Genomic DNA, 26,273 nt, shown 5'->3' with positions numbered 1-26,273 from the left:
AACCACAGGGATATCTCTGTTCTGCTGTATCGTTTTTTTTTTTTTTTTTTTTTTTACATATGCAGACCAAGACCTGTAAACACACTTAAATGCATCAGTTTAGTGGAGTTATCCTTTAACCTGCTGGTGGTGCTAAGAGGAACTGTCAGGTTAACATCAAATTATGATCAAAAATCAGAAGTCATAATTTTGGAACCATGAATATCTAACAGATTTTATGGATGGCATTCCATCCAATAGTCATTGAGATATTCTAGACTGAACATGCCACTGGCATGGTTTAAAATATATTCTGTTAAATTGAGAACATGCTCAAAAAACATAAAACAGTAGCAGGTATAAATGTAGGCAGGAGGTTCTCTCTAAGGCACTGCTGTTTGCTTAAGTCCTGTCCAATAAATTATCTAAAAATATTGGGAGGCCAGTCCCTAAACTATATATCTCAGTGTTATTGCCTTGCAATTCTGCCTCCATAACCACTTCGATGTGTCAGAAATCCCTCTCAACATGAGAAACAAGCCGCCACACGAGAATTATAACCCGGAGGCATTGTGTTGGTTTCAAACATCAAGCTCAGTCACGGCTGTGTGGGCTCTCTGACCAAATTAAACAGGAAATGGCCCTCTCCGCGCCTCATGGCTGGGAGGGCTCAGCATTAAAAAATGATCTGTGATGACGTGTTGATTTCAATCTGTGTCTGATGAAACTGAGAAGAAATATGCTGCCGTCTTTAATAGGAATGCAAAATGAGGCTTTACACCTCTGTGTTTGCAACTTTTTTTCCGAACAGTATGCCTCAGGGTCTGTTTTTGTAAAATAAATAATTTAAGCACTCTACTTTGAGTTTCTCTCAGGGTCAACAAACCATAACCCTAATCATGAAAGAATTCTGGCAGGCTTTAAAGGCACAATCCGTGATTCCCATGTCAACAACAGGGTCCCCCCGCTGCCTAAATTTCAAACACAGGACTGGAACATGTTATCACTCTAAGTTATTAATGTTTTCTGACACTGAAAATATTTGTGAATACAGGAGTGAACTACAACATATATTAGTTTAGAATAAAGAAGGCCCCTAATTTTCATTTATATGTATATGTAACTCCTGACTGCACATCCTGTAAGCAGTCCTGGCTTGTGAGAAAAATACTCAATATGCATCCTAAAAAATAAAGCTTTCTACAAACATGAAAACAATTTAAGAGAAATCCACATCAGCAAGGTACGATCAACAAACAAACAAGCAAAGAAACTAGCTTGTACAAAGTTTTGCCAACTCACCAATAAAGTGTTAAACGAAAACAACACAATGGCAAAAGAACTGTGATTGCAGATGCTTTTTCATGCTTTTACCTGTAAAAAAAAGACTCCTTATTTCACAGTGGACACCAATATCCTTTAACACTGGAAAACCATTGATGGCAGCCATTTGATTGATAGCTCATTTGAGGAGAAATTAACTTCTATGCCCACCCTAGGGCCTACAATAGCCAATGAGTGATCACGTAGACCAATGACCCAACCCCCTTTCTTTCTCCTCTCTCCTGATCCACTTGCAGGCCACCATCTGAAAGATTGATGCATCATCCCTGAATGGCTGTTTTTCCACCTAAGCACTAGTTTTTGAATTTGTTATATGCACAAAGTTATTGTAAATAAGGAAATAAAGAACTAAACATTTTTATGTCATGCGAATGGATATTTTTTTTAATCTTTCCAGTGATATTGTTATTAAATTTAGGACCATGTAAGACAGTATGATGTGGACACCATTGTGTTTTCCAGCTAATAGGGGCAGTTACAGGCAATCTGTAGGCTTATTTTTGCATTAAAAACATATTATATTCTCATATTCTTCTTCATATTTAGGTGAGAAACAAATTAAAAAAGAAAATAATTCAGTGTGTTCAAACTCCTATAGATTAATGCTTTCAGAAGCACTGAAAAAAAATCTGCTTATAACTTTTCAAAAGAGAGCTTTACATTTACTTTGGGCTAGACTGGGATAGGTGTTGTAGAATTATTTCACATACATTCCCAGGAATAAGACAGCATGTAAAGTGATGTGACAGGTGAAGGCTGAAAATGACAAACCCAATTCTCATTTTAATAAACTTTAATGGCTAAAAACATAACCACGAAACAATATTCCAGTTCTGTAGCATTATGAAAACAAATTATCATTCCAAAAAAAGAAAACAAAATAAATCTACATTTTTCAGGAGACTGAGACGTCAAAGCAAAAATGTTTATAAAATATGCAATAAAACAAGGAACATCCATTTATCTGACCAATTAAATACAAACAAAAATCACAAAAGACAGGCATCACATACCATCTGTACTGAGATAGCTTCTTCCTTTTTATGTGCTCTTACAAATGTAACTGTATGTACACCACAGGATAAACACTGTTCTGTGCTTTGAAAGGCAGTTTTAAATTTCCTGGAGCGTTATGTCACTCCGTGCTCTTGCTCGAGCCCTGAGTTCTTTTGTTTTAATAAAAGTCCGTACCTTGTGCTGTACCTATTCTGAGAAACACACGCATGAATACACACACACACACACACACACACACACACACACACACATATTTCTTAAGCTAAAATAAATGCATCACAGTCTAATAAATACAAGAACAACATATTTCCTGGCAAAGCTGCAAAGCTGTGATAACACTGTAGAAAGTTGCTGACAACAAATACTGTGAAATTTGTGGCTTATTTTGTTCTGAAACTCTAAATCTGAATATGATGTCAATGTGAATGGATTACACTTTTTTATTTGTACTTAATTAAATCCAGCACTCCTTTTCATCACGATCCAAGCATTAATGCAGTGGATGTTTTTAAGATCTACACTCAAGGTTGCCTGTTAAGCTTAAGGTTAGTTTCTAATTAGTTGTTTGTCAGGCAGACGTGCGGTTTTGCAGCTTGACCAGAAATTTAAAAACTGCTGTGAAGCTTCATCTGGGACATGGAGTATTTATAACACGAGGAGTTATCATTATTCATGTATGGAGCTGTTTGAGGATTTAAGGCGGATTTATGTGGATTTACAGTATGTAATCACAGGCAGGGGAAACAAATGTGGGAGATCGTTTTTCTCTCAATATTAGATTTGAATATCAGATTAGCCAAACAGAGTTTATTTGAATCTCCTCAAACATAGCCCTATTCTGTCTCAACACTGACAGCAATACCATCCAGCATTAAAGGAACAGTTCATCCAAAATTTTAAATTTGGTTGTTATCTACTCACCCCCATGTAGATGGAAAGTCAGGTGAAGTTTCATAGTCCACAATATATTTCGGGGCTTTACAGCAAATCAGAATTGAAGCATTCTCCTAAACAACTAAAGTAGCATGGGACTTGTTTTAAAACGGAAAAAACAACCAAAATAAACATTAAATGGCTCCATATGGCTGCACAATATATCATTTTAGCATCAACATCGCAATGTGTGCCTGTGCAATGTCAAGTAAGGCAAATTAACTCAAATACATCGTGCTACAACACGCACAAGTCTTTTTTCCATGACTCATTTTCGAGAGAAATCTGTCTAATATTGCATAATTTAGTCAGATTTAATGGATCCATGATACATGGTTGTGAGCCTCAATCAATCTTGATCAATTTATCAAACAAAGCATGACCTGCTTTGTTTGATAAAATGCACCCCACTTACAAAATCAGCCACGTCATACTAGAATGATTTTTTTTCCTCCAAAAAAGCTGTTTGGGTTATTTGAGGATATTTTTTTTCACATCACAATATATATCGCACAAAACCAAATCCCAATCTTAGTTTTTTCCAATATCGTGCAGCCCTACTCCACACAGCTCATCCATCGTAATCCAAGTCTACAGAAGCCCCAAGAGCCTAAATCAATTTGAAAAGATGTTATTTACATGCTCAAGGCACCCTCGAGCTCACAGACCCAGGCTAGTGGTTTTAGCTCAGCAGCTACAGTGAAGATTTCCACTCTAATAATCTAATAATCTTTTCAAATCAATGTAGGATCTCAGGGCTGCTGGAGACTTGGATTACACTGGATGAGCTGCATGGAGCCATTTGATTATTATTTTTTTGGTTGTTTACTTCAGTTGTTTAGGAGAAAGCTGCAAAGCTGTTTTGCTGTGAAACTCCAGAAATGTTTCATGAAATGTGAAACTTCACCTGACTTTCCATCGTCATGGGCGTGAGTAAATAATAACTGAATTTATATCATTGAGTTAACTGTTCATTTAAAACAAATTTCCCATTTAATGCAATCACAGCTATGTTACTGCCTAGTTATTTCAAGCCCAACACGTAACTGTTATAAAGAAATAATGCAAACATTCAAGTATATTTAATGCACAAATAGCCCAATTTTAAACTGTAGATGTACAACCCTGATTCCAAAAATGTTGGGACGATGTGTAAAAAAGCAAATAAAAACAGAATACAAATAATCAAATTCAAAATAAGCATATATTTACAAAAATTAATTAAGTTTATGAGGTAAAAATGTAATATATTGTATTTGTACTTTTTCAATTGAGATTAAATCAAAAAGGATTAGCAAATCACATATTTTGTTTTTTATGTTCTATATAGTGTCCGAACTATATTGGAATCAGGGTTTGCAAGTCGAGAAATCATTTAAACAGTCAGTTTGACAAAACACCGGGTCAGTAAAATGGTTAGTCCAAAAATAAGACTTTGTTAGAAAACAGAAAGTAAAAGTCTAACTTTAAAAACTGAGTATTCTTTATGATTATAAAATATCTAGATATTGTATTTTTTATGGCACCACTCCTCATGTCAAGTGCAAATGATCAAAGAAAGGCAACAGGAGTAAACACACAGGAGTGAAGGAGAATCAAACATGGCTCCTGCATTACTTTCAGCACATACCTGTGCATTCATACAGCGATCTAAAACCATTATGGTTATAAAAAAGGATAAAGAGTCCCCGCTTTAAAGGTAAAATAAACATAAATAAGAAATATTTAGTCATGACAGGATCATTTGTGGCTTTTCTGAAAGAGGTAAAGCAAACTTTTGTAGGATTTCATTACCTATTCGTCAGGGTCTTTGGGCACTAAGCGATATGACTGGAGAAGGCAGGTGTGGTGAGGGGGATATGGGACATGTGGAGGTCAAGAGGAGGTGTGTCCCTGCCTTTGGCTTCCTGCTCTGCTCTTCTGCTTGTCATACTTGACAGAGACAATAAGGAAGACCAGCAAGGTGATGCCCTGGATCCCCGCCAGCAGGAAGAAGTAGTAGTGCAGAGAGCATTCATTGATATTACCTGGAAAAAGAGAACACAAGAACATTATTAGAAGGAGATGAGAAGCAAGACTGCCATTCTGATGAAAATTCAGAGGTGCACGGCAAAATGACAAATATGCAAATTTAGAGAACAAAAGAGCCAGTCTCGACACATTCATACTGGGACAGCAGGAGGGTTCTTTTATCACAAAGTACTACATGTTAAAAGAATACTAAAGGTAAAGGTAAATGGCCACAAGCTTGCTAATGTGGCAGGTTGCTGTGTTTTTGTCAGACATGAAAGGAAGGCTTGAAGTGAGTGTGGCAGAGAAACAGAGTTCTGTCAGGAATTAGGATTCAGTGGAGGGGCTTGTTACTTCTCATCTCACCACAGTGTGAAACCTTCTGAAAGTGAAGACGGTTGACCCGGCTCTTCACCGTCGATACAGAAAGGCTGTATTGATGATGTGGGACTGAAGAATCAGAAATAACACAAGCAGCACAGGCACTCAGCTGTGATTCGAGCCAGGGAGTCTGTCATCTGTATGAAAGGGAGGTTTGTTTCCTCATGGGAATGAGATGCAATAAATACGAGGAAAAAATAAACTGATGCCTCCACTGTGATCTGCTGCATGACTTGTGTACAAGGGGGAGGAGAAGACAAAACGACCTCGCTGAGGCTGACAGAACTAAGGACGATAAGTTTCTAGCCTTAAAGGAACAGTTCACCCAAAAGTGAAAATTCAGTCGATATCTACTCTTTCACATGCTGATGGAAAGTGAGTAAAGGGAGTAAAGTTGATAGGTGATAATTACCAAGTCACATATTTGAATTTACTTAATTACCCCCAAATTAACACAATAATTACCTTAAGTTTTGTTAATAAATAGCTGATAATTTCTTTTTTCCCCAGCATTTATTGCCCATTACAGAAAATCAAGTGACATTCCTGAATTGCCTATTTAGGGCTAATAATAATGCATTCACACCACTCAACCAAGTGAGCACAAACTGGGATTTTAACGTTGATTTTTGGTTGAAACCTGAGTGATATCTGGTCTGAATGTATAAAATCTTTTTTTGCAGTCTTTTTTTAAACCATCTAAAATGGGGTTAGAACATCAATGCGCCATATTTTTGTAATTATTCAGATAATTTGTTCATTTGTAGGTTGAACGAGAGACGATAGTGATTAATGTGTACTGTCATGTCATGACATGTACAGTCATGTCATTTTGTACTGAAAGGTGAAATGTGGTCTATATTAGGTTTTAGGGAGAAATCTTCTCTGTAGCTGCTAAGCATTAGTGCACACCCCTTCTGAAGTGGGTGCAAAAGCTCCACTGCGGGTTGAGGGTGTAAATAATGTATTTCAAATCAATTTTGGATCTCTGAGCCTCTGGAGACCTGTTGTGGTTGTTTTTAAAGTTTTAAAACAAGTCCCCAGCTACTTCAGTTGTTAAGGAGAATGCTGCCACACTGTTTTGTTGAGAAGCTCCTGAAATGTTTTGTTTACTACAAACCTTCACCCGACTTTCCATCAGCATGGAGGAGAATAGATAATGACTGAATTTTCATTTTTGGGTGAACTGTTCCTTTAAAATGTCGAGTAATGCTATTTGTTGACATCGTCTACCCATTCCTTCCTGCTGGGTCTGGAGAATTAAATGAGCAGCCTTCAGCAGTAACAGTCTTAACATTTGCTGCTCTGCTGAGTGAAGTGGTCGTTCACATTCAGCAACCAAGCTCAAGAGAAAAGCTCCAAACAAATCCTGTTTTCTCCTCGCTGGGGTTTTACATGAAGGGCAAAGCTGACGACAGTCCAATTGTCTCCACTGTTCAAGTACAGAGACAATTGGATTGGCATTAGAGCAGCTTTTGGCCTCTTGACCATGTCAGGCACACCAATTGACTTTGTAGTGAACAGCATGAGGGGAGAATGATGACTACTTTGCTGGACGAAGAGAAATTTTAGGGTGACCTGGTTTTAGGAGGGCAAAACTGAGGATTTAATCTTTGTTCCTGCTACAGAATATTGAAGAACATGCCTTCCATTTATGTAACAGGCTCCATGTAAGGCACAGTTTCATCAGTGGACAGAGATACCTATAGCTTACATCCTACATTATCGTCAAATGAGTTGATGTGAAGGCCCAGAGCGATCTGCCGGCTTCCCTTTAAAAAGCTTCTATTAGCGTCTCCATGTGGAGCTGTCACACTGAATAAAGAGCCAGAGACAGAGGAGCAGGCCTGATTTTAATTAGATATGGGGACAATTGTCAATTCAGTTCTGCCTGTTCACATGGCAGAACTGAGAGAGAGAGAGAGTGTGTGTGTGTGTGTGTGTGTGTGTGTGTGTGTGTGTGTGTGTGTGTGTGTGCGTGTGTGTGCGTGTGTGGGTGGGTGGGTATGTGTGTGAGTGAATGTACTGAACCACCTTACTTTTGGGCTTTTTTGTGGGCTGATTTTGGAACATGTTCAATGTGAGACCGACTACATACTTTGCAAACTGTTGTTTTCGTAGTTTCTAAAACTTTTTAAGGTTTGGAGAGAAAGAACTATTCAAATAAACAGTACAGCTGAGGTCATCACCCTTTGCTGTAACACAACCAGGGCATGAATCGCTCTTGGAATGATGTGCTTACAGACAAGGTGTTGCTGTTGCAAGATGTTAACAAGACTAAGAATCCCAATTTAATTACACAATCACAGTAACAAGTGCAGAGCTGTAGGTCAGGGCCGTGTGAGCGTCTCCAAGCACAAGAGCTATTTTGGTTTGTGTATGTGCAGGAGAGCAAAGTGCAAAAAGGCTGGCTGAAGTGGAATACACGTCAAATGAGAATAGAGTAGAGCAGTCAAGAGGTGTATAAATTAAATACAATAATACATAAAAATGGCAATCCATACAATATATTCACCAATCAGCCTTTAACCACCAGCAGTTTTTTTTGTGGTGGTAGGATGGACTCTCCTGCTGGGGGGGGGGGCGCGGGCACTGCTATCAGGAAGTGCTGTTGTCATGAGATGTGATGTGATGAGAAGTGATTACTGTCTTTTGAGTGGGTGGTGCCTGTCAAGTGGCATCCACATGAATGCCCAGACCCACGGTTTCCCCACAGAACACTGAATGGTAACGAAAATGATCAGTCTCATTCACTTCACCTGTCAGTGGTTTTAATGTTTTGGCTGATCTGTGTGCATACATGCAGGGGATGTGGTGATTATTATATGCACTCTCAGCCAGTCTCATTACTGGTCTTATCACCCTGAAACAACTGTGCCAATCACAGAGTTCAACAATTGAAAAGATGCCTCTGCAGGAAATCATAATGTTGTCTGGATTGGGCAGAGCAGCATTATGTGAACACGCAGACCATAAACCTATAGCAGAAGGCAGCTGCTGTGTTCTTTTTTAGTACAATGATGACAGAAGTGAATTAAATTAAACTGACAAAATTCTTTGGCGAAGGAGACCAATGCTATTTCAGTCAGAATTCTACTGTATTTCACATTGTTGGTGGTTACATCATATCAGAAAATATGACACAGCGGTGTTTGCTTTGTAGCGGGTTTCAAGAATAAAACATTTTTTTTTATAAATTGAAAGGGAGGCTGTGATGCACAGGATTAATGAGCTCTGGTAATCCGATGTCTCTCATAAACAGCAGAATGCAGCGTTATATCCTTACAGTCCAAAGTGTGTGAATGTGTGTGTGGTTATTTTGTAGCAGGCCGGTGTCGCATGGCACTTCTCTACTCTGAAGCTGCAGGTTTATCACATGTACAGTCATGTGAAAAAATTAGGACACCCTATGAAAGCCTGTGTGGTTTTTTTTACCATATTTGGACATATGGATATTTAATATAAATTTTAACAATACTGAGAGATTCAAGTAATATAACTAAACAATTAAAACTGAAGAAAATACTTGTTAAAACTTTCTGTAAAATGTCATTTTAAAAAAATGCATCACACACAGGTGTATCACATCAGGTGCACATGATTAGAACATCATTACTCAGCATTTTGAAGGAGGCTTGCCCTATTTAAACCTCAGACATTTAGTTTGGTGTGCTCCTGACTGTTGAAGTGAGAGTGAACGCCATGGTGAGATCGAAAGAGCTGTCTGAGGCCTTCAGAAAGAACATTGTAGCAGCTTATGAGTCTGGTAAGGGATTTAAAACGATCTCAAAAGAATTTGAAATCAGCCATTCCACTGTCCGGAAAATAGTCTACAAGTGGAGGACATTCAAAACAACTGCCAACATGCCCAGGTCTGGCTGTCCAAGCAAATTCACCCCAAGAGCAGACCACAAGATGCTACAAGTAGTCACCAAAAACCCTAAAATGTCATCACGGGACCTACAGCAGGCTCTTGCTACTGTTGATGTGAAAGTGCATGCCTCTACAATCAGAAAGAGACTACACAAGTTCAACTTTCATGGGAGGTGTGCAAGGAGGAAACCTTTGCTCTCTAAGAAAAACATGAAGGCCAGACTGAAGTTTGCCAGAGAGAACGTAGACAAAGACCAGGACTTCTGGAATAATGTTCTTTGGACAGATGAGTCTAAAATTGAATTATTTGGACACCAGAACAGAGGACATGTTTGGCGTAAACCAAATACAGCATTCCAGAGAGAGGAACCTCAAACCAACTGTGAAGCATGGGGGTGGAAGTGTCATGGTTTGGGGATGCTTTGCTGCAGCAGGACCTGGCCAGCTCACCATCATAGAATCCACCATGAATTCTACCGTGTATCAGAGGGTGCTTGAGGAACATGTGAGACCATCTGTAAAAAAAATTAAAGCTGAAGCGGAACTGGACCCTGCAACATGACAATGACCCAAAACATACCAGTAAATCCACCAGGGACTGGCTGAAAACTAAGAAATGGAGAGTCCTGGAATGGCCGAGTCAAAGCCCAGATCTTAATCCCATTGAGATGCTGTGGGGTGACTTGAAACGGGCTGTACATGCAAGAAACCCCTCAAACATCTCACAGCTGAAAGAATTCTGCGTTGAGGAGTGGGGTAAACTTTCCTCAGACCGATGTCAGAGACTGGTAGATGGCTACAAGAAGCGTCTCACTGAAGTTATTTCAGCCAAAGGGGGTAACAACAGCTATTAGGGGGTAGGGTGTCCTAACTTTTTCCTCAGTTAGAATACGCATTTTTGTTGATATCTTTTGTTTAATGAGTAAAACAATGTTCATTTTTGTTGTTTACCTGCAATTAAATCACTTTCTTTTCCAGAGATAGATAAAAACAAGATTTGACATCGATATGTGAACATTTCTTAATAAAGAACTGAATATTTAATGGGGTGTCCTAATCTTTTCACATGACTGTATGCGTTGCAGCAAGAAGCGTTTTACACAGTATAAGAATACAGCAGCTGATGACAACAGATATTCTAAGAAACACTCATATTAATAAATCAGTGAAAAGCAATTCACTCCTTTAACCGCATTAAATATGATTTTTTGATGCCAATGTAAACACATCTACTGGCTGAGAAGAGTTTCATTAAAACTGTTTGCTTACTTTTTAAACATTTTTCCGTTATTGCTTCGCAGTTGCTTCAAGTATTTTGTTTGATGTTGTTAATAAAATCAGCAGATTGCAGCAGATTGATGTTGTGATGGAAACTGACGCTGTTCTGAGACATCTATTTTCACGGTAAAGCCTAAGACCCATTTTCCACCAAATTACCCACAACTTTGTGCTGCTTGAATCTGAATGAATCTCCCACATATGCACCGTGTGCTGGGCACAGAGGGGCAATGCAAATATCAGGGGTTGTTGGGAGTCTACAGCCATGCTAGTGGTTTATGCTGATAATTAGAAGATATACGGTAATGTGACATTTTACATTAATTCCAATAATTTCCTGGAAAAAACTAATTTGATTCTAATTGCAGCAGAAATACTTTTCTTATACTTTCTTTTCTGCACATTTCTTTCATGAACCAGGTGCGTAGGAGAGGGATGATTAGATCCAGAAGTGAACTCCTGCACAAACTTACAAAAGTACATCGGTTTGTGACATTTAAGTACCAAACCTATATTATACTTTACTATACACAGCGATGAGCAAAAATGTAGACCAAAATGTTCACATAAATATGTAAATTCATGTTGAGTGGGCACCAAAAGTCTCCAAGGGAAACTGCAATTACAGCCAAGAAGAGTGAAAAACTGCGTAAATAGTTAAGCATGAACAAAATAAACACAAAGTCCTATTAATAGGGTGTAATAGGGTGTCCTTGTTTTGGGAATGTGACTAGTTGCAGACTTGAATCCAGCCTATTTAAGATGGTTTCTCATTGTAACAAACTATTTGCGTGATGAAGGTCTAGTGCCAAAATTCATATACATGTATTCACGGTAAATGTATTTTTTTATTTTGTCAGTATGCAGGAGTTTGTTTGCAACTAATTACAGCAAAAATATCATTTTATTGAAGCCAAATCAATACAAACAATATTTAATTAATATTTATCTATTATTAAAAACACAATTCTCCATTATTATGTTGAATTGTAAGCTTGCCTGTGGTCATGCATGACTACAATACTGTCTTGGTCAGTCTAGCGATTAAGCAGAATCAATTACATTGCAAAATGATTGTAATTTTTCTTTAATGAAGTCAACATAAAATATTTTAAATTACAGACCACTAAAATAAATAAATGAAAAAAAAAAACATTACCAAATTTTGATATTTCAATCTGGACCAAAGTGTCGGGCCGATCAACCGATATTGGCATTTTGGGGTTTTACAATACTGACCATAACTTTTACGAGCAGCGCATACCTAACGGTCCCCTTTAATGCAATCTAGCCAATCAATTTGGGATTCAAGCTCAAGCATACTTTGACATACAGCCAGGGGAGCCGGACAATCGAACTAGCAACCTTCCGATTACTGGACGACCCACTGTACCTTCTGAGCCACAGGACCCCCCCCTAAATAGGCCTGTTATTTTCTTGTTTTTTTTGTCAAGATCCATACATTATTCCATGTAAAATTCACGAAAATGTTGAAAAACACCCCATCTCACAATGTTATTGAATGTAAGAAACAAAATTCCTGGATCCCTGGATCCTGTACCAAAAAGTTTTGTGGAAATCTGCTCAGTAGTTTTTGTGTACTCCTGCTGACAAACCAACCAACCAATGGACACGGGTGAAAAAGATAGCCTCCTTGGTGGAGGTAATAAGATATCAAGGAGAACAGAGAATTGGTTCTTCAAGAATAGTCTCAAGTAAAATGATGTTCTGTAAATATACACATATCCGTTGTAATCTATACATTTGATTAAACGTGACTGTATAACTACAGCTGTGATTAAAACATGGCACAGCTGTGATTATAACATGGCAGTGTTTCACAACGAAGGCCTGCCTAACATTCACCTCACTGTGTTACAGGCAGCAGTGTCACAACGCATCATCAGCTAACCTTCATGTTCTTATACATGATTTAATGTGGCGTCCTTCCCTACTGATCAAAGAACAGGATTAACTCATTTGAAACAAGTGATCCCGGTGCTTTGCATGATCACTTGCGATCAGCGGAGCAAATCACACTCCATAATGTCACCATCGCGCATATAAATAATTCTTTTTCCAGCCTCTCTGTTGTGTGCGTGCTCTTGTGGGTAATTAGATATCGAGGGGAATAAAGAAACACCTCGATAAAAGGATGTATCACACAGGAGTGATTCTTCATCAGTGCTCTTTGCACTAGGCCATCTCTATAGCCTGAAACCTTTGATCTAGGAACAGAGAACCGGCTCATGACTGAAGTGCTGCCAGAGCATTAATGAAATGAGTGGCAAATGGAAAACCTGACACTCTGACCCCCGTCACAGATTTATCTTATTTTGTTGTCATCCTAATCTGGTCAAAAGTTTAAAATGTGAGAAATATATCAAACACAAAAGAAGTGTTTGAATAATTCATGAAGTGCAAAACAATGTGCTTGACAGGACAGGACAGCAGGAAAAGGGAAGTGCATTTGCAGCAAGGGCACTTGTGTTTTCAAATCGATAATTCACCTTAAGAGTCTGCCTCTGCAGTCTTAATTAACAGAGCAGTATGGCTTACAAACAACAAGAAATACAGCATACAAATTATTTTGAAGACATATGTATCCTTGCCGCAAACAGCAATATTCAGAGTGTTTAGTAAAATATGATGGGATTAGAGTAGAACATGGACCGTGTGAAAATAAGTACAGGATATACAGCAACACTCTTATGAGTTGGCTCTTAAGCAGTTTCTGAATGTCAGCATGAGGCATGTAACAAATCCTGATTTTAGGACATTTCTTCTCCTTAGCTGGAGAGAATGTTTTTACTGTGGCTTTAAGATTATTCTGACAGATGACTGGCTCTCAACCTTTGTTCCAGATTTCAAAACTACTCTCTTAACTGGGACCAAGGAATGAAAAAGAAAAAAAAAAAAGGCGACTGGCAAAGGAGCAAACATCTCTTTTTTTGGAGCAGTGTTGAAAATTGTGCAAGGTTTCAGTTTTCTAATGGTTCTTGCTCTAATTTCATTATACATTAAGTTTGGGCTCTGCCTCCTCCTCTCAGCCTCCGCCCCCCAGGGCCCACTTGGCTGTTAAGCATTTTCGAAAAATATGGAATGCTAATTACAGCAGCAAAAGACTAAACAAGGACTTTCTGTAAAACACATTAATGAAGCCCATAAATATTTGACAGTTACTTTAAAGGCAAATTCTATGGTATCAGAGTGAGGTACTCGCTGCTACACAGTTTTTCCTCTAAGACTTCCACATGTTTTCCTCTGCGGGCCTGTTTGACAGTTAGTAAATGACAAGATTGTGATTACACCGACTGCCCCAACAGAAGGGGTCAGCCTTCTAATATCTCAGTGATATAAACTTTACCTGCGAGTGGGTTCGAGCAGACCATGCGAGTCCAGATGAAATGGGTCAATATCAATTTAACGTTTGAAAATGGATCAATTGATCCAGACCTTCAGTGCAATGACCCAACTTTTTAATGCTCCAATGCATTCAATGCCATCCTTGGAATGAGATCAGAGTGGGAATCAATGCATGTTTGTCTCAGCTATAAATATAGTTATTACTGCGGCTCCCCACTTGCTCGTTTAAACTTTATGATTGATGCTGGAGTTTTGTAAATACAATGTGCCGACTATTTTCATGTGCCCTCTGCCACCTTTGACATGTCTGATACATGCGGCAAAAATGACATTTACAAAAAGAGCCCTTTCGTACATAACAAGAGTTAAATTTGCCAGATCTGACATTAAAGGCTCCCATTAAAACACTGACATTTCACTGAGTGTGATCCACCACTTCATGAGCAGGATGTGCGAATGTCAGCTCACTCTTGTGGCTCAGCACGTCCCAGACATCTAATATAAGATCGGCCAGGACTCGAATACTGCCAAAGAAGCCATTTCCTGTCATGTGACCATGGTGGTGACCAATAACCTTTCATTTTCTAGAAACAAAAACCTTGTGTGTCAAGAAGAGTGCCAGTGAAGAGAGGAAAGGCTGATATTTGACTGACTTATGACTTAAAAAAAACTCAATGCTGTCAGGAAAGGACGAGACGGTGTTATACCAGGCCCGTAAAAGTACCAAATAAAAGGCTGTGATGGATGACTGCTCAACCAGATGTGACCACAGGAGGGAAATGATGTGCTGTGGGATATGACGGATCAATAATTTCAACACATAAGCTCACTAAGTTAGAGAACAGATGTGGCTAAAATACTTTATAATAATCATTTTCATCACTGTGTGCACACTGATGCCATGAGCTTTCACCAGCACATGTGGTCATTCAGTCCCACATGTTAAATGGGAAAGCCATTAACTTCAGGAACAAGAGCGGCATGAGAGGACTTTGAAGAAGCACGATTTTCTTTGGCTATGTTCTGTTGTATTGCATACATATTCTGCTACATGTTTTCACAGATGTTTCATATTGTTGCTCAAAGGCTGGCAACTCAATTATTTGTCAGGAATGACTGTAATTGAGCTAACACTGTAAATTAATGTCATTATGGATTAATCTGTCGACTATAATATTATTAGTGATATTTTTGCTTAAAAAGTGATGAATCAGTAATCACAACAGCCAATCAAGTTTTTTGCCCAATCGACTTACAGACCTGTTCAAATGGCGGTCCTTTAACAACCTCATTCCGGCCCTTTGACCATTTTGTTAGTAGGCTCATCAGTTATGTCTGTTGCTAATCACAAATAATACTCTTATTTCATTTAAAAAATTCAACCCGAGCTGTTAAAGCAGAGGGGAATTTACAAGAATTAAACTGACAACCTTCGTCAAGGATTAAAAAGGTACATTGTTTTTTTTCCTGTACTGTATTGTTTCTTTTTCTGTTGTGAAAAACTAAAAACAAAGTGGAGAAAAATAAAAAGTGCAATGTTTTAAGACATAGGGAATGTAAAATGAGGAAAAGGAGGAAAAAGTAGTTGAATATATCTGGACTACACTGTTAAATCAGTTTGAATAATTGTTACAGTTCTAGCCTTTATAAATTTTTCTTGTGCATGCCATTTAAATTAAGGATTATCTGAAAAATTATGCTTTGTATTTCTAATGAAAAACGTATTCATAATTTGCTTGTAAAGTGTCTTATTATGCACAAAATGATGACACAGCATAGTTGAACCAATATGTTACAGAGTAGCTGCAATGGGACCTCAAAGTTTCCAGGGCTGCACAATTATTTTATGTGATTATTTGATTATTTTGACAGATATTATAATTTTAATGAGTCACGATTACTGATAATTCTCATTTTTGCTGTTTAATTTTGATTTTAACTGAAAAAAACTATTACAATCTTGATTATGTGAGATTTGTTGGGGTCTATACCAAAAAAATATGTCTTCCTACTACTTCTACATCTAGAGAAGATTTTTCACCCAAGACATCTCTGCAGCACTTTAGTGTTTGATTATAGTGCTGTTTTGTCACACATTTTACCTTTTACAAAAGAACTGCAGCTTCTCTGATTTGCATATTGCATTTGGCCATATTTTGATTTCGATAATACTTCGATTCATTGTGCAACCTATATAGCTTCCTTATTATTCGGACAATCACCAAAATATCATTGACATATTCACAAAATGACACACTTAACAAAACCACAAATGTGCAAACAGCAACATTATTAACTAAAACAAAAAATAAAGGAATTTTAACATACATCTAACTCAAATGCTTACAATAAAGGGCACCATGGTAAAAAAAAAAAAAAACATCCTACAGTTATCTGACTGCACCCCGACCCTTTTGTCTGTCCTCCATTAGTTTCCCTTTAATAAGTTTCACCGAGGAAGGGAAAAAAGAATGTTGTAATTATTTGGCTTACACAATGACCCTATATCTTCAGAGTTCAGTGTTACATGGGGTAGATTCAAAATTCAAGAAGCAAGAAGCATTTCCCTGAGTCATGTAGTGCAAGAATAGAATAAAATAGTTACTAAAGAGTAAAATTGTTACCAAAGAATAAAATATTTGCTGTAATAGACATTAAAAGGATAGTCAATTTCCAACTTATGACTTCTGTAAAATAGACAACACATTTATCCAAAATAAATCAAAATAAAAAAATTGGGTATTTGGTATCTGGTGTGGACATTCCCTATTTTCCCCTGACATCTTTACCAAACCAAGAATTTGAGACTAACTTCACAGTTTCTGAATCCAACTGGTAACTGGATGGACTCATGTGACACTTCACAATACTGTCTAACATTATGAGAGATGGCCCAACAGCACGACAGGAGAGCTCAGCATCTACCAGTGTGATGCCAGACAAGCAGTGCCGTCCCCATGTAACGCTCCAGGGACAGCTTTACTTAAGAGAAGCAGGGCTATGTAATCAGACCCCAAGTCTGTGATTAATGTTGCTCATCTGTCTTCAGGCCCGTGCAGCTCAGTACGACTTAGCACAGCTCACCCAAGATGCTGTTTACTGCACACCATTCTGCCTGCAGCCATGGAAATAAGTTGAATCCTTTCCACCTAGAGAGCCATGAGATAAAAAACTAACATGCAACAAAATGTGAAAAAAAAAAAAAAAGCCACGAAAATACACTGCATGATTCCCGAGTGCACTTAGTGGCTAAGCTTCATGTTATGTGTCTTTTATCAGTGGCCAGGAGGATGTTTTGTTCCACTTCTGCAGCTCACCTTTTAAATTACTTATTTTGGAAAGCAAAAAGAAGTCTTGCAGGCAATCCGGCTCTACTTTAACTACCCCTCGAGTGACGCAAGGCTGAGAAAAGGATGGATTTATGAAGCGTGCCAAGCATCTTCCAGTGCTAACATCATCAAAAGTACTTCCCGACCTGTCGGCACACTGTATTAATGAGCTATTAGGTGTTTGTGTGTAAACAATTTACAGTGTTGGCTTATTTACCGCATGCTCAGGGAAAAGTGCATCTGGGTTGGGAGCCTCCTCTTACTAGGGAGCCAATCCATCTGCTGCCACCACTATGCTATTCATCCTACCACTCGGACAGATTTACACAAACCTTTTGTCGTACATCTGACATGTCTATTTATTATGGGAAACACTCTTCAAACAAGAGAATGGCACAGAGTGTTGCCGCCCCCACCCCCACCCTCTGCATCCAATCAAAAAAAGTCTTTAAGTGGTTTTTAAATCAGCACAAGCTATGAAAATTCTTAAGGTATGTCTCTGGACAATTAATGTCTTCATTCTGAATCATTACTAACTATTCTATTTCTACGAGTCCATACATTCAGTCAATGTGCAAAGTCAATAGTGCACTAACAGCAGGCCTGACAACTGTAATGCTCAATTCAGGAGGATTATGGACAGCCCCAAGAAAACTGTATGAGTGAAGCTCAATCACTTCTGTGCTGAAGGTGTTTTGAAGAGCGCAGCATCATTCTTAAAGTTAAACGGCAGGAGGACTCCTGTTAGACTGCATGCATGTCAGCTACAGGGTCAACACGCACAGAGACGCTGGAATGTCCCATCTGTGCAACTTCAGGATTCATACTGTATAAAGCGACATACAAATGAGCTGCTTAATTAATATTCATTTAAAGCTCCTTATTCATGATAACAACGATGAACCGATATGTCGGCTAAAAGTCTGTATCGGCTGCTATTTGCCTTTTTGTCTGGTATTGGCCTACCTGCAAATAAGATGACATTCACTTGCACATTTTTTTGTGTATTTAAATGCAGAATAATGGAAGTGGTCATTGCCAGCTGCAGTTGTTTCACACATGCCTACATCTTGTGGCTTTGTCCATGCACTGTATTATGAAATGTGTTTGGTTTTTTTATACTTACTGCTGCTGTTGTGATTCGATTTGATGATATTGTTGTTGTCTTGTCATGTCGTTCATACTGCTAGTTTTGACCCTGTCTTGGCTGGGTCTCACTTATAAGAGAGATTTTAATCTCAATGTGACTTCCTGCTTAAATAAAGGTTATATATATTCACAGACAGCAGTGGCAGATGTTGCTCTCCTGCAGCCTGAATGGGAAAGTCATTCACTAATGGAGACTCAATACTCCAGTAGAAGAACAAGAGGCTGGCATAAGAGCACTTTAAAAAGGACCAGCTTTTTCTTTGATTATGTTCTAGTCATGTCTGTTTGTGAAACACTAAACATACTGTTCATGTAATACTATATGTTTGTTACATCTACATCTGCTATGGAATGACAATGATAATTGGGTTGTAATTGGGTTGTAACTATACATTGTTCTAATTAATAATTGATTTGTTGACTGTTTTATTGATCAAGCAATTAATCATTGTGTCCATAAAATGGCAAACACATTCCCCAAAGCTTTTTGTTTGTTTCGTCACTCTGTAATTCTATTCAAGTACGTTGTTGTTTAGGAGGCTAAAAACAAAAACAATCTTTTTTTATGTGAAAGAAGGTTAATTAAAGGTTGTTTTATTAATTTGTATGATCCTATTTGTGCTCTTTCAAAGACAGTATAATGAAGAGCTAAATTGTTTAAAAAACACTCAGTGATTTTTTCATTTTTTCCTTTGCACAAAAAGTTTCAAGGTTCATTTAACTGTCACTCTACAAGACCGGGTTGTAGTCCCTGAATGCTACAGAAGGAAAACTATTTTTTATGATGTATTGAGGAGGAGCTCAGGAGTCTCACAGCCTGAGGAATGAAGCTGCTCTGTAGTCTGGTGGTACAGCAGCAGATACTTCTGTATGTTTTGCAAGATGGCAGCAGGGTGAGCAGGCTTTGGCTGGGTTATTCCCACACACCTTACCGATATCACTGATGCTCCGTAAATGGATACCAATAATGTTTTGGACCATGCACGAACCATGACAGTTTGTGAGGTTGCCAGCCAGGATGATTTGCCCCTATTTAAAAGTTAAAGAGAACTTGGCACCAGAATGTAACCCTCTTAACTTTCCTTAAGAAGTAGAGGTAAAGAGGGGGAATAAATTACAACAAAAGCAAAATAAATTGGTAGCGGCACTGGCCCAGAACTTCACAATTTGTGCATGCCTGCAGGATAATGTCACTACTTTTATGTGAAGTGGTATAAAATGATGATGGATTACATTTAAAACAATGATAAGCTTTAAACCTGCAATAAGTGATGTTTTATGGTGAACTTGGATGGAACCTCTTTACACATCCAGCAAGCACAGTAAAGATTGTCATTTTTTGAAGGTGCGGTTCTGACCACCTGATGAAAATACAATTTCTACTCTCCTTTCAGCTCTCTTTGTACTCAACTCTGATGGAAACATGTGTCTCCTTAGCCTAAATGCTCCACTATGTTCACCAACAAACCTTGTCTGTTTGGTGCTGTGCAGGTAGTGTTTTTAGAGCTTTTATGTTGAAAAAAGCTGCCTGCAGAGGCTGAAAATGACACTACGAGAGTGGTGAGGGTGAACCAAAACAGTAAAGTTATCTTTAATGTAAGATATAATGCTCCAGCGAGCTGACAGAAACAGCAGGGTCAGGTGATTATACTCTGTGGGTACGAGCAACCCCTTTCACATTACATCACATTTCCCTCCATCTGTTGTTATTATAATGATATAGATTATAGCTGCTTTACTTTGTGACATTTTCTACATCTTGGTGTTGGATTACTACTATGACTGCACATAGTAGGAGTGTACAAGCTACTGTAACTCTTACCAAAGTCTTTGTGTGATGACATCCAGCCAATCGCCTTCAAGGAAACGATTGCCAACAAACCGGAGCCCACGAAGGAGCCAATCCCAGAGAAGAAGAAGAAGAGCCCCATGATGGCACTCTGCATGGACTTGGGGGCCGCAGAATAGGCAAACTCCAGACCTGCAAAAGACAGAGTAAAAAGACAGATATTTGGTGAATTGTTGTGGAATATGCAGGGTATAAAACAGTGAAAATATAAAGATAAGTTAAAGTAAGCTTCACATGTTACAGTGCAATGTAGCCTGAAAACATACTGTCAAATTCATGTACACTTAGCAGTGATATCTATGCTTAACATCTAAGTAACATGATGGGTTTTGTTGAATGTGACCGTTTCCTTTCAGTTTGTTGTCTGTGAGACCAAAAGGCTTCCTCTGCAGCTGCTTGACAGCGAATTTTCCATGGTGGCACTGGTCTGCAGCGCCATTGTTGGGTACCTACTCTGCCTGGTACTGGTCTCCAAAAAACATTTATTTCTGGAAAACACATCACTCAGTATTTACTGTGTCTCGAAAGAAATAAAAGAACTGAGAAAATGGGCAAGGGACCTAAGAAAAAGAGAGATGAGGAAGAAAAAAAAAAAACATCAAATATGTGTCTTTTTCTGCCCGGAGAAGTGTCTGCCTGCAAGCTGACATTGATAATTTCATGGCACCTCAAACATGTGATTTTCAAATGAGGCCCTATAGCTACATCTGTCGGGAGAGATTAGGGAACTGCGGTTAAATACGTTTGCCGTTTAAGTCTTTTCTAGAGGGGGACATTGCACAAATTAATGTGACAAACAGTCTACTTACAGATACCTGTGCTGGCTGTGCAAAAAAAAGCTTTATAAAATAAGGAATGAGATAAGAGCATGGCAAATATAAGGTTATTATTCAGTGGAAAACATGAATGACCTTTCCAGAAGTTCACAACAACACATTTGTTTGATATCCTAAGCTAACCTTTTGATAGCAACAAACACTGGTCAATAGCTATGCATATCACAGAGGATTGCAAAGGTTGGTGAGGATTCTCAGATACGGCTCTGCATAGTAAAGGGAAAGCACGTGTGACAAACATGTAACGTCATGATTAATCCAGCTGTCTGTGACACCAAAGATGAAAGAGACAGTCATTAGCTTTCACCACACACAGACAAACTGCTTGACCTTTCTCGACCAAAAGGTATAATCATTTGAGAAAAAAATGAAAAGGATGGAATTTATAATGCATATAGATATTTTGTCTTGGAGGAGTGATTATTCTTCCTTGGAAAAAAACATCTTCAAAAGTGCAGCACATAATTAAAAGTACCGTAGGGAATCATCCTGCAGAAGTTTTTTGCATATTCTTTTTGCCTGAAAACAGACAAACTCGGATCATGTACGAGCAAAGAATTACCCCACGTCCTACAAGACTGGGGGATTGCAGCAAGGAAGTTTGACGGCACTGGAGGTTTTAAACAGATTTATTCAAACAGAAGAAGACTAAGGGGAAATATTCCTCCTAACCAGACATATGTCACAATTCTGTCAGCCAATTTTCCTTGAGGTAAGCCCTGTGGGATGGTATGGAGGGAGAGACGAGAGTACGCTTATTTTAAGGATCCCTATAGCTTTGTTATGTCTGGATTTGACTTTCATGGGGACCCTGATGGTTTTGTGCGAATTCCAGTGTTTTACAGGAGCAATATGGAGTTCTGTTCAAGGGCTTTACAATACTCACGCTTATTAAACAAATTTCAGTATCCATGGATTTTAAATTTAAAGATGACGAATGTGAATGTTCCAGTAGTGACTGGATGGGCTAGATAATCCCTCCACTGTACTGAGGAAAGAAAAGTCTTAAATATTAATGGTTCAATCTTCAGTCTTGATATAGAAATAAAGCGAGCACTATATAGAGGAACCTACAACATGCCACGTAGTAATACTAAAATGACTCAATCGTGGCTCTAGGCTCGAATCACTAAGATAATTGAGGCTTGAAACCATTATAATGTCTGCAGAGAAAAAGACATAAAGGACAGAGAACAAACCTATACAGACAGATAGATAGACACAAAATGGATCTACACAATACAAGGCTTTCTGTTGTGCACTGCAGACTCAAGCATAGGATAAAAATAAGCCACAGCTGCCACACAGCAATGTTCTATATCACATTCGGTGCATTTCTCACAGACACAAAGTCCCCTCTTTTAATAAAGGAGAATATTGCTGCTGTTGTTTCCATTCTTGTCTGAGATTTTGCCGCCGCAATTTGATATAACATTAGAGCTATTTCTCACTTTGTCACATTATTATATTACTGGGGCAATACGGCCTTATTTCCCATAGCTTTTAATGAAATGGCATTTCCTGTTTAGGTCAGGGCTCACAAACAGAGAGAAAGAAGAAATGAGAGCTGGCTTGCTGAGCAGTTTTCAGCTGATAGCCTCAAAGTATCAGAGGAGTTTTGTAGCTGTCAGTTCCAGCGTGAACTATTGTGACCTGCTTTGATTCAATGCTTTTCTTTCTAATCATTTTCTGGAAAAAAAACAAGGAATCTATTTCTCCGGGGGAAAGCAAACACTGCTATATTTCCAGTGAAGGATTATGGGTGGCCTTACATTGATGAGCATGTGTGTTAGACGGATTATTTAATGGAACAACTCATCTTAGTAGCAACAGTGATACAACTTTGATTTCACATCAGACCCTGGGAGAGGTTCCTCAGCGATGGAATGTAACTAAGTACATTTTCTAAGTACTGTACTTAAGTAGAGTATACTACATGAAATGTTCTCTGTTAGCGGAGCAGAGAAAGGCATGAAGACGAGGCACTCAAGAATGTGCATGAGGTCACATCCTTTGGACTGTCGCACAAAGTCCGAGTCCTTCACAAAGAAATCCACAGTCCACCAGCATTGAACAACTTCAACAAATCGTCTGGAGGCTTGTATAGGCAATCAAGAGAGACGGGGGAGGTCTCACTTTTTACGTCATGTTACAATCTGTTCAAATATGGCTAATAAAGAAATTAAATATATTAAATACATGTAAATTGCTACAAATTGTTACATAGATCACCTTTAAAGCAGGTGTGTATTTCAGTACATGGAGTGAAACTGTGGAATTCTTTGGACAATCACATAAAACGCTGCTCAAATATTATTCAATTTAAATTTATAAAAATATATATATTTATAAAGAAAGAAATAATGGGAAATGCTGACCTGAGTAATATTTTTTATTAGGATGACTATTATTGTATCCGAGTTTGTATTGTTGAATCTTTTTATGATCTGTGAAAAGGAAAAAGGGATGGCCATCTGTATATACAGTATCTCATGTTATTATTATGAAAGGGGCCATATAAGTTATTCTTCTTCCTTCTGCTTCTTTTGTGTTCATGAAATGCGTTTAAGTATTATAGATAAAAGTATATTATTTGTCTTGTTACAGTTTTTGCATTTTCTCCAACTTCATACTACCACTCATTTGCATGTTGAGAGCACAGAGGAACAAAGAGACAAACAACAACAAAAACAAACATTGTTAAAAACCGTTACATTCAAAAGCAGAGTAGCTGGAAATCATATTTTTAAATTGGTCCATGGAAACAATTGTATTGAGTTTGAGTGTCTGTTGTAAAGTACTCCAGGACGATGCAGCAGAGTAACTGAGAGCATTTTATTTTTACCAAATTCAGTGTTAATCCGGGGAACGTTGAGCATTAAGTAATCACTTGAAAGTGTTGAAAAGTTACTATGAGACCAATTTAATAAAGTGCTAATGTATGATGGCGTGTTGCCTTTCAAGTCTTTATAGGTGAAAGTGAACCACTTTGATAGCTGATATCTGATAACTTTAGTTACTAGTTAGATCACAGATTGCATGCTGCATCAGGGCCAAAGTAGTCCATTTTTAAACTAGAATGGCACTCAGTAAATGAATATTTCATCCAAGGCCCGACAGTTTTTAATACAACCAAGCCTAATTCAATATCAAACTCGATTTTCCTTTAATTGTTGGTTATTTATTGACTCTGTATCATCCAATCAATATTTAAAGTGGTATACAAATAAAGTCATCTTTAAAGTTTGTCCACATTCTCTCCTGTCTCAAACGTCATCAGAGACTATAGGATTAAGGTGTAAATATTGTGTAGTTTGTAATAGAATCCTGTGGAGGGAGGAGGGTTTCTACAAAACTATCAGAAAAAAGTGAATTAACTGAAGTCACACTCACTCACAAGTGTTAAATAGACATGTCGAAAGTTTAAGTTTATTGTGCCAAGGTGTTGAGATATAAATGGCTTTAGAACTTTGGCTGCAAATACCCAATGGAGATTAAACTATTTTTGAGTGAGAGATTTGTCAACCTGCAGATTATTTTAATACCTGCAGTCATTAGACTCTACAGTATGATGCCTCTTAAGTAGGCAAGTAGGCATTTAAGTATAACTTAAGTGCTGGACTGCTAATTAAACACACCATCATTTCCTGTGTATTAAGTGTAATATGTCCCCATGAATAGCTGGGGAAGGATTCTGATTGGGTAATTTAGACTTGAACTTGCACTACAGCGTGTTGCAGTACAATTTGTCAGTATTATTATCTCTCTCTGTTTCATACGCTGTATGTATTAAAGTTCATAGAGGTAAATGTCAGCACAACAGCTGACTGAACATGGAGGTGAAAAGTTCATGTTATGATGCTAATTGTGTTGTCACGGTGACGATACCCTCGGGATACATGGTACAGTATATGGTACATATTCGTCTTAGTATCTACTGTATCTGAAAAACAAGCACAGGAAGAGATGCTAGTTTGTGGCTGTCATCATCATTTCAACTTCAAAAGGTTACTTTATCCACACCTTATTTATAAAATGCCATTACTGAACAGTGTCTTGCCGTGGTGTGAAAAAATCAGGATAATCAACTATCGATCGACTTCTTGGGCTATTTACTCTGGACTACAACCCGCAAACACATTAAGCCGGTGTAGTCTGGCAATGAATCAAACAAACTGCTCAAAAAGGGTTTAACACATTAGTCTTCACTGCAGTTTGCTTAGAAGAATGGACACTACAGTTTTTGCCCCACAATCCCTTCAGAGTGGCTCACTGGCCATGAGTTTCTTCACTGGAGGGTACTGTATTTCACTGTTAGTCTGAATCATCATGTCTGCCTAACCGCTGTGCTAAACGAGACACAGGAGATGTCAAGCAAATGTACCTGCAATGCTGGCAAAGATTTCGCTGATTCCTATCAGCACATATTGAGGCACTTGCCACCATATGGGTAAATCTGCTGCGTAGTAGATAACTTTCCCAACCACCTGGTCAATGGTTCCATTTGATTGTATCATCTCCAGGCGTTTGGTCTCCAAGATACCTGAGGGGTCAAATAAAGAAACAATTTGTATGAGCAGTTTGCTGAGAGGCAATGTAAGCAAAAACAGACAAAGTACTGTCGTAAAACACAAAAACACAAACACACGCTGTGAGTAGTGGACTACATTCTATTACATTATTAGAAGTTTAAGCTGGTAAAAGACCACCTTTTTGCTTGAATTTATTCTGAAATAAATACTGATTACACAGTGTAATGGCTGTAGAAAGCTGACACTATTTGAGTACAGTTTGGTTCCAGACAGACCTCACTTTCACTGTGCCACCAGGTTAGATTTTTCAAGGAAAAATTAAGCTCCAATTATGGAGAAAGGAAGCCTGTCCACCATTGTGTAACCAAAACTGGAAGAGACATTGTTTTTTAACCCA

The 26,273-nt window shown here is 38.2% G+C and overlaps 1 protein-coding gene across 1 annotated transcript in view; it reads right to left on the bottom strand.

The window, feature by feature from the left end:
* Nucleotides 1–2,098: 2,098 nt before the first annotated feature.
* slc15a4 (solute carrier family 15 member 4) overlaps nt 2,099–26,273 on the bottom strand; it is a 40,449-nt gene continuing 16,274 nt past the window's right edge. The window contains exons 7-9 of the mRNA XM_073466943.1: nt 25,729–25,887; nt 20,482–20,640; nt 2,099–5,300 (exon numbers count right to left, since the gene is read on the bottom strand). Coding sequence (XP_073323044.1) covers nt 5,149–5,300; nt 20,482–20,640; nt 25,729–25,887 — 470 coding nt within the window. The 3' untranslated portion in view covers nt 2,099–5,148. The remainder of the gene's footprint in view (nt 5,301–20,481; nt 20,641–25,728; nt 25,888–26,273) is intronic.

This window comes from Pagrus major, chromosome 5 (genome assembly GCF_040436345.1).
Source record: "Pagrus major chromosome 5, Pma_NU_1.0".
Lineage (NCBI taxonomy): Eukaryota > Metazoa > Chordata > Actinopteri > Spariformes > Sparidae > Pagrus > Pagrus major.
This window is presented reverse-complemented; position numbering and strand designations above follow the sequence as displayed.